This window comes from Oncorhynchus gorbuscha, linkage group LG21 (genome assembly GCF_021184085.1).
Source record: "Oncorhynchus gorbuscha isolate QuinsamMale2020 ecotype Even-year linkage group LG21, OgorEven_v1.0, whole genome shotgun sequence".
Taxonomy (NCBI): Eukaryota; Metazoa; Chordata; class Actinopteri; order Salmoniformes; family Salmonidae; genus Oncorhynchus; species Oncorhynchus gorbuscha.
Genome location: NC_060193.1, coordinates 9444195 through 9454194, shown reverse-complemented (window position 1 = coordinate 9454194; position 10000 = coordinate 9444195). Strand labels below are relative to the sequence as shown.

Sequence of the window (10000 nt, the reverse complement as noted above, 5' to 3'; positions counted from 1 at the left end):
AGCTAGCTAGTGTTACAGACAGACCACATTGTTTCATTCATCAAGAAGGAATCAATAGGCTACATAGCTTGATCACAATCATTTACAGTCATGCATATCGCCCTTCACCTGCACCTGAACTCTAATCAAACGCTGTGTGTGTCGCTCTACACTCTCTCCTCCACTGACAATACTGACGATACTGCCCACACTAGAGTATCTAGCATCCTGCCCAGGCATCTCTGTGCTCTGTGCACCTTGGAAGGAACCACTGACTAGGGAGAATAGGGGAGGGGTTCTTTGCCTGCTCCAGTCACTGTGCCCAATCCACAAAAAGAATGCTGAAAATAATACTTTCCCTTCTCAACCCAGCGGCTCCAGGATGTTTTATTAAACTCCATCCAGCATGAAATCCATCCTACCTCTAGTGTTCTCCAGCGGGGGGTCAGAGGTTAGAGGTTTAGGATGTGATAGAATGCAATGAGTCATAAATTGAATTCCTGGAACCCTGAGATGGAACTGCTGGAGCCCTGGGATGGAACTACTAGAACCCTGAGATGGAACTACTGGAACCCTGGAGATGGAACTGCTGGAGCCCTGGGATGGAACTACTAGAACCCTGAGATGGAACTGCTGGAGCCCTGGGATGGAACTGCTAGAACCCTGAGATGGAACTACTGGAACCCTGAGATGGAACTGCTGGAACCCTGAGATGGAACTGCTGGAACCCTGGGATGGAACTGCTGGAACCCTGGGATGTAACTGCTAGAACCCTGAGATGGAACTGCTAGAACCCTGAGATGGAACTGCTGGAACCCTGGGATGGAACTGCTGGAGCCCTGAGATGGAACTGCTAGAACCCTGAGATGGAACTACTGGAACCCTGGGATGGAACTTCTGGAGGCCTGAGATGGAACTGCTGGAACCCTGGGATGGAACTGCTGGAACCCTGGGATGGAACTACTGGAACCCTGGGATGGAACTGCTGGAACCCTGAGATGGAACTACTGGAACCCTGGGATGGAACTGCTAGAACCCCGAGATGGAACTACTGGAACCCTGAGATGGAACTGCTGGAACCCTGGGATGGAACTGCTGGAACCCTAAAATGGAACTGCTGGAACCCTGGAATGGAACTGCTGGAACCCTGAGATGGAACTGCTGGAACCCTGGGATGGAACCCAGCGGATTCTATCTGTTAGCTGGTTGAACTGAAGCCTCGTGTTGTTGTGATCTAGGATCAGATTATCCTAACCACTAACTTCTGACCTTAACTATTGTGGCAACGCAAAACTGACCTAAGATTAATGCCATACTTCTCCCTGGCATGACTAGTGCACCATGTTGTTCTGATCTAACCCTAACCAATATGGGGGAAATGTTCAAACGGACCCCAAATCAGTCTTGGCAACACAGGATCACACTCCTCTGTGGAATAACTATGGGGTCAGAAGGTTTTGGAGCATGGATAAATTGGGTTGCTGTAGTTGTTATATATCGCCACGTGGGCAGGAAAAACCCTTCTCTGAGATTGTCGCCAGTTGCTTTTCGAAAACCAATCACACTCCAATCCTCCCGACTGCTGGCGGAATGTTCCGTAGCCTGGGTGGCGCTTTGAAATGACATCACAATGTCTCAGAACAGGGTTTGTCTTCCAAGAGTTCCACAGTTGGTTTACAGAGCAACCACTGGCAACGACCGGAGAACAGACAAAGACATTTGTGTGTGAATGTCTGGGCTCTAAAAACCTCTGTTGTTTAGGTGTTTGGCTGACCCCCGCTTAACAATCTATCGGCTCACTAGACCACCCACTTGGCCACACAAACACACAACACACGCATATAGACACACACACAATCAACCCCTCCATCGCTTACTTTATCTTGTGTGCACAGGTGTGAAAAACAAACGAATGACATAACTGGTGACCTGGTGACCTCGCCTCTTTCTTTCCTCCTGTGTGACGGGAATCAGAAACTAAACCCTTCGAACGAGATCGAAACTTTAAATTCTTACTCTGTGTGTGTGTGTGTGTGTGTGTGTGTGTGTGTGTGTGTGTGTGTGTGTGTGTGTGTGTGTGTGTGTGTGTGTGTGTGTGTGTGTGTGTGTGTGTGTGTGTGTGTGTGTGTGTGTGTGGGGGGGGGTATGTGTGTGTGGGTATGTGTGTATGTGTGTGTGTGTGGGTATGTGTGTATGTGTGTGGGTATGTGGGTATGTGTGTGGGTATGTGTGTATGTGTGTGTGTGTATGTGGGTATGTGTGTGGGTATGTGTGTATGTGTGTGTGTGTATGTGTGTGTGTGTGGGTATGTGTGTATGTGTGTGGGTATGTGGGTATGTGTGTGGGTATGTGGGTATGTGTGTGGGTATGTGTGTATGTGTGTGGGTATGTGTGTATGTGTGTGTGGGGGGGGTATATGTGTGGGTATGCAGACAGACAGACAGACAGACAGACAGACAGACAGACAGACAGACAGACAGACAGACAGACAGACAGACAGACAGACAGACAGACAGACAGACAGACAGACAGACAGACAGACAGACAGACAGACAGACAGACAGACAGACAGACAGACAGACAGACAGACAGACAGACAGACAGACAGACAGACAGACAGACAGACAGACAGACAGACAGACAGACAGACAGACAGACAGACAGACAGACAGACAGACAGACAGACAGACAGACAGACAGACAGACAGACAGACAGACAGAGAGAGAGAGAGAGAGAGAGAGAGAGAGAGAGAGAGAGAGAGAGAGAGAGAGAGAGATTAAAAGGTCATAGAGAATTTAGGCAGGTTGGTTACCATTCTGGTTCTCATTTCTGGTTCTAATTTAGACGTATTTATTTCACAGCCAATGACAAGGGTTGTTATTGTTATTAATAACTCCTTGTTATTTTTTAGTTGTACCAGCCGTACTAGTTGCACCAGTCTACCAGTTGCACCAGTCTACCAGTTGCACCAGTCTACCAGTTGTACCAGTTGCACCAGTCTACCAGTTGCACCAGTCTACCAGTTGCACAAGTCTACCAGTTGCACCAGTCTACCAGTTGTACCAGTCTACCAGTTGTACCAGTCTACCAGTTGCACCAGTCTACCAGTTGTACCAGTTGCACCAGTCTACCAGTTGCACCAGTCTACCAGTTGCACCAGTCTACCAGTTGCACCAGTCTACCAGTTGCACCAGCCGTACTAGTTGCACCAGTCTACCAGTTGCACCAGTCTACCAGTGTATCAGTCTACCAGTTGTATCAGTCTACCAGTTGTACCAGTCTACCAGTTGCACCAGTCTACCAGTTGCACCAGTCTACCAGTTGCACCAGCCGTACTAGTTGCACCAGTCTACCAGTTGCACCAGTCTACCAGTTGCACCAGTCTACCAGTTGCACCAGTCTACCAGTTGTACCAGTTGTATCAGTCTACCAGTTGCACCAGTCTACCAGTTTCACCAGTCTACCAGTTGCACCAGTCTACCAGTTGCACCAGCCGTACTAGTTGCACCAGTCTACCAGTTGCACCAGTCTACCAGTTGTACCAGTTGCACCAGTCTACCAGTTGCACCAGTCTACCAGTCTACCAGTTGCACCAGTCTACCAGTTGCACCAGTCTACCAGTTGTACCAGTTGCACCAGTCTACCAGTTGTACCAGTTGCACCAGTCTACCAGTTGCACCAGTCTACCAGTTGCACCAGTCTACCAGTTGCACCAGTCTACCAGTTGTACCAGTTGCACCAGTCTACCAGTTGCACAAGTCTACCAGTTGCACCAGTCTACCAGTTGTACCAGTCTACCAGTTGCACCAGTTGCACCAGTCTACCAGTTGCACCAGTCTACCAGTTGCACCAGTTTACCAGTTGTATCAGTCTACCAGTTGCACCAGTCTACCAGTTGCACCAGTCTACCAGTTGCACCAGTCTACCAGTTGCACCAGTCTACCAGTTGTATCAGTCTACCAGTTGCACCAGTCTACCAGTTGCACCAGTCTACCAGTTGCACCAGTTGCACCAGTCTACCAGTTGTACCAGTGGCACCAGTCTACCAGTTGCACCAGTTTACCAGTTGTATCAGCCTACCAGTTGCACCAGTCTACCAGTTGTACCAGTTGCACCAGTCTACCAGTTGCACCAGTCTACCAGTTGTACCAGTTGCACCAGTCTACCAGTTGTACCACTTGCACCAGTCTACCAGTTGCACCAGTTGTATTAGTTCTACCAGTTCTACCAGTTGTATCAGTCTACCAGTCGTACCAGTTGTATCAGTCTACCAGTTGTACCAGTTGTAGAAGTTGTATGACTTGTACCAGTTGTAGAAGTTGTACCAGTTGTATGACTTGTACCAGTTTTACCAGTTGTATGACTTGTACCAGTTGTAGAAGTTGTACCAGTTGTATGACTTGTACCAGTTTTACCAGTTGTATGACTTGTACCAGTTGTATGAGTTGTACCAGTTGTATTAGTTGTAGGAGTTATACTAGTAGAGTGAAGTGCCCTACTTCCTTAAACAGTAGAGTGAAGTGCCCTACTTCCTTATAGAGTAGAGTGCCCTACTTCCTTATACAGTAGAGTGAAGTGCCCTACTTCCTTATACAGTAGAGTGAAGTGCCCTACTTCCTTATAGAGTAGAGTGCCCTACTTCCTTAAACAGTAGAGTGAAGTGCCCTACTTCCTTATAGAGTAGTGCCCTACTTCCTTATACAGTAGAGTGAAGTGCCCTACTTCCTTATACAGTAGAGTGAAGTGCCCTACTTCCGTATATAGTAGAGTGAAGTGCCCTACTTCCTTATAGAGTAGAGTGAAGTGCCCTACTTCCTTATAGAGTAGAGTGAAGTGCCCTACTTCCGTATATAGTAGAGTGAAGTGCCCTACTTCCTTATATAGAGTGCAACAAACACTTTTATTTGAGCTTATTATAATACATAAATATAGTCCATTTAGTCTCAAATGAATAATGAAACATGTTAAATTTGGTTTAAATAATGAAAAAACACAGTGTTGGAGAAAAAAGTAAAAGTGCAATATGTGCCATATTGTTAACGTTTAAGGTCCTTGCTCCGAACATGAGAAGATATGGAAGCTGGTGGTTCAATATTCTCAGTTAAGAAGTTTTAGGTGGTAGTTATTATAGTAATTACGACGTGTCGACTATTTCTCTCTATACCATTTGTATTTCATAGACCTTTGACTATTAGATGTTCTAGTATTGCCAGCCTGATCTCAGGAGTTGATAGGCTTGAAGTCATAAACAGAGCTGTGATCAAGCATTGCTAAGAGCTGCTGGCAAATGCAGTAGTGCTGTTTGAATTAATGTTTACGAGCCTGCAGCTGCCTACCACCTCTCAGTCAGACTGCTCTATCAAATATCAAATCATATACTTAATTATAATATAATAAACAGCCTTATGAGCCTGCTGCCTACCACCGCTCAGTCAGACTGCTCTATCAAATATCAAATCATAGATTTAATTATAATATAATAAACACACAGAAATACGGGCCTTACGTCATTAAAATGGTAAAATCCGGAAACTATCATTTCGAAAACAAAACGTTTATACTTTGACGGAAATACGGAACCGTTCCGTATTTTATCTAACGGGTGGCATCCCTAAGTCTAAATATTCCTGTTACATTGCACAACCTTCAATGTTATGTCATAATTATGTAAAATTCTGGCAAATTAGTTCACAGTTCGTAACGAGCCAGGCGGCCCAAACTGTTGCATATACCCTGACTCTGTTTGCACTGAACACAAGACAAGTGACACAATTTCCCTGGATAATATTGCCTGCTGACATGAATCTCTTTTAACAAAATATGCAGTTTAATTTTGTTTAACTTCTGTGTATTGATTTTAAGAAAGGCATTGATGTTTAGGGTTGGGTACATTTGTGTTTTTTTCGTCAATGTGCTTTTGTTAAATCATCACCCGTTTGGCGAAGTTGAAGTAGGATGTGATTCGATGATACATTTACAGGCACCACATTGATTATATGCAACGCAGGACAAGCTAGTTAACCTGGTAATATCATCAACCATGTGTAGTTAACTAGTGATTATGTGAAGATTGATTGTTTTTTTATAAGATAAGTTTAATGCTAGCAACTTACCTTGGGTCCTTGCAGCCACACGGTCCTTTTGACGCTGCACTCGCGTAACAGGAAGTCAGCCCGCCACGCAGGTTCCTCATGGATCGCAATGTAATCGGCCATAATCAGCGTCCAAAAAGGCAGATTACCAAATTAATCGGCCCTAATTAATCGGCCATTCCGATTAATCGGTCGCCTCTATTCCTTATTCAGTTTATTGAAGTGCACTACTTTTGACCAGCCCTATGAGCTATTGAAATCAAATCATCAAATCAAATGTTATTTGTCACATGTGCAGAATACAGTGTAGACCTAACAGTGGAATGGTTACTGACAGGCCCTTAACCTACTATGCAGTTGACAGAGAATAGAGTTCGATTTGGTAGGCAGACAAGTGTTCTATGATGTAATCCACAGTAAATAAACCAGGCCTGACAGTTAGTCCCTCTGTCTTCCAACCCTGTGCGTGTGTTTGTGTGTGTGTGTGTGTGTGTCCGGAGACACTGACCAGACCCCCTACAGCATGCCTGAACTCCTACACTCCTCCTTATCCTCCCTCTCTCTCTTCCCTCTGTCTCTTCTCTTGCTCTCCTCGCTCACTCTCTTCACTCGCTCACTTCGCTCGCTCTCTTCCCTCACTCCTCTCCCTCACTCTCTTCCCTCACTCCTCTCCCTCCTTCACTCTCTTCCCTCACTCTCTTACCTCGCTCCCCTCCCTCATTCTCTTCCCTCGCTCTCTCCTCTCACTATCTTCCCAACATAGAGGATTGAAAGACTTTCTCGTTATAAAACGGAATGCACATAAGCACTGCACACACACACAATCACACACAAACACACACTCCAGGTCTCTGGCCCCGGCTTTGAGTTACATGGTTGGCTTCTTTTTCCTAATCCTCTGAAATGAGACTTGGGAACATCAGGAAAACCCTGGGTCGTGGCCGGTGCTTGGTGCTCCAGAAGGTAACACTGCTGCATTGTTCCTGACTTCCTCTATGGCGTTCCTGGGATCTGAGGGGCTTTGTGTGTGTGTGTGTGTGTGTGTGTGTGTGTGTGTGTGTGTGTGTGTGTGTGTGTGTGTGTGTGTGTGTGTGTGTGTGTGTGTGTGTGTGTGTGTGTGTGTGTGTGTGTGTGTGTGTGTGTGTGTGTGTGTGTGTGTGTGTGTGCTCTGACCCCTCCACCTGGCTATGCGAAGAGTGAATGATCCTGATATCTAATAGCAGTGAAGGGTGACACACACATCGACGAACACACACACACACACACACACACAGACGAACACACACACATCGACGAACACACACACACACCGACGAACACACACACACACCGACGAACACACACACACACACAGACGAACACACACACACCGACGAACACACACACACACATCGACGAACACACACACACACACCGACGAACACACACACTGTAGTCTCCACTCCCTTGTTGTAAACATCTGTTAAATAACTGTACTTCAGGAATTTTTAATCAGCCCATTTTCACTCCAGTGCCATCAAGTAGATAATATTATCTCAATTAAAATAAGAAGGAGTTGACTTGCTGGCATGTTAAATCCAACCACTCCCTAACACACACACACACACACACACACACACACACACACACACACACACACACACACACACACACACACACACACACACACACACACACACACACACACACACACACACACACACACACACACACACACACACACACACACACACACACACACACACACACACACACACACACAAATCCAACTACTCCCCAACTAGCGCTGTCAAAACGAATACCCCTTAAGAATTCCCAATTCCGTCAGATGGAACGGGGAGTGTGTTTTGGTTGAGGTCTACGGAACATCAACATTCGCTGATGTCACAAAGACAACGAAATGTCAGCAGTCCAGCTAGACTTGGGTGCATCTCAATAGTCTGGAGTGCCGTGCTCTCCTCTTATCTCCTCTCCTTCGTTGGTACTCATTCAAAAACACAACAATATGGTGAAAAATATGGTGACAAGCAAAAAGGTGAATCCCTCTAGTATTTGTTGAAATCAGTCCTGCTTTTTTACATTAGCGCAGACAAGGAGACAAAAGGAAAGAAGATGAGGAGATGAGGAGAGGAAGCCATTGTAGAGTATTGAAAGGCAGCCATCCACTGTTTATGAGAAGCCAGACACTTCCTGTATGTGGAGTGCCAGACTCTTCTTGTAGAAGTTCCCCCTCCTTCTCCCTGTTCTCCATCACTTCCCCTATAAGGGGCATAGAGAACCATTTAAACATCAACATCAACAAAATGGCTGATAGAAAGAGGAGAAAGCGACCACCACAACCATACACACACGCACCCCCTGTTGGGGCTTGTTAAAGAGTCATTAGTACGAACCCCCCAACCGTGACGCTGAACAGTTCCGTACCCCCGGCTCCAAATTATACATCAACACACACGCACGCATACACACACACGCACGCACGCACACACACGCACGCATACACACACACACACGCGCACAAATATGCACACACACACACACACCAATTATACACAAAGACTCAAATTGAATACTGAAATGAACTGCTGAGAGTGGGGTATAGAGAGAAAGAAAAGAGAGGAATCAGAGTATTTCCTGGAGGAGTGGCTAAATCAGAGTATTTCCTGGAGGAGTGGCTAAATCAGAGTATTTCCTGGGGGAGTGGCTAAATCAGACTATTTCCTGGAGGAGTGGCTAAATCAGTGTATTTCCTGGAGGAGTGGCTAAATCAGAGTATTTCCTGGGGGAGTGGCTAAATCAGACTCTTTCCTGGAGGAGTGGCTAAATCAGAGTATTTCCTGGGGGAGTGGCTAAATCAGAGTATTTCCTGGATACTCCTTTGTTATCATCTTGTTGTTGATCTGTCATCATTGAGGCAATAGCCAGGGCGTGACAGAGGAGCTGAAGGGCCTTATGTCACTGTTACGTCATGCTATGTAAGTCTTAATACCTCTCCTAAGTCTTTTATATTCTCCCTGTCTTCCAGGTGCGTAGCCAGGGCGTGACAGAGGAGCTGAAGTGCCTCAGTCTGCTGAATGCTCTGGATAAAGACCAGGACATCCCAGAAGACCTGGCTCAGCTGTTTGGAGAACCCTGCATCAAGCTGGCAGAGGGCATCAAGGCCTACATCTCGAAGGTAAGACTGGCATCCTATTCCCTAGATAGTGCCCTATTCTGGCACCCTATTCCCTAGTTAGTGCCCTATTCTGGCACCCTATTCCCTAAAGTGTGTACTACTCTGGCACCCTATTCCCTAGATAGTGCCCCATTCTGGCACCCTATTCCCTAGATAGTGCCCTATTCTGGCACCCTATTCCCTAAAGTGTGTACTACTCTGGCACCCTATTCCCTAGATAGTGCCCTATTCTGGCACCCTATTCCCTAGATAGTGCCCTATTCTGGCACCCTATTCCCTAGATAGTGCCCTACTACAGATATAACCTACATATAACCTACATCTGTGTGGTCATCTGTGTGGTCTCATAGAACTAAGCCTTAAGTTCTATGAGACCTCACAGATGTAGGTTATATCTGAAATGCCCCCCTATCTCTACTGTAGATAATTAACATCTTCAGCATAAAGGCCTATGTTTGGACATTCCAATAGCTAGATGGAGGACATATTTAAAAGCAATATACCTTGGTATGTGGACCGGCTGACATGTTCATTTAGCACCATTTGGAATGTTTGAATTAATTCATGCCTTTGTCATTACCTGTCTAAAGGAATTCTAGAATGTGCTAGAATTCTATCGCAACAGAATTCTATTGTGCTGCCTTGTCGAGAGGACTGTGAATAATCATGTAGATTCACACCTGTGTTCCACAGTGTGAATTGGTCTGAGAGACAGCCAGAGTTGGCCTGGAACTTCCACCAGAGGATATCTGC

General features: G+C 46.0%; 1 protein-coding gene across 1 annotated transcript in view; it reads left to right on the top strand.

The window, feature by feature from the left end:
- LOC124008336 (tumor necrosis factor ligand superfamily member 10-like) overlaps positions 1-10000 on the top strand; it is an 85408-nt gene that overhangs the window by 17600 nt on the left and 57808 nt on the right. Inside the window, exon 2 of the mRNA XM_046319504.1 lies at positions 9098-9256. Within this exon, the coding sequence (XP_046175460.1) occupies positions 9098-9256 (159 nt within the window). The remainder of the gene's footprint in view (positions 1-9097; positions 9257-10000) is intronic.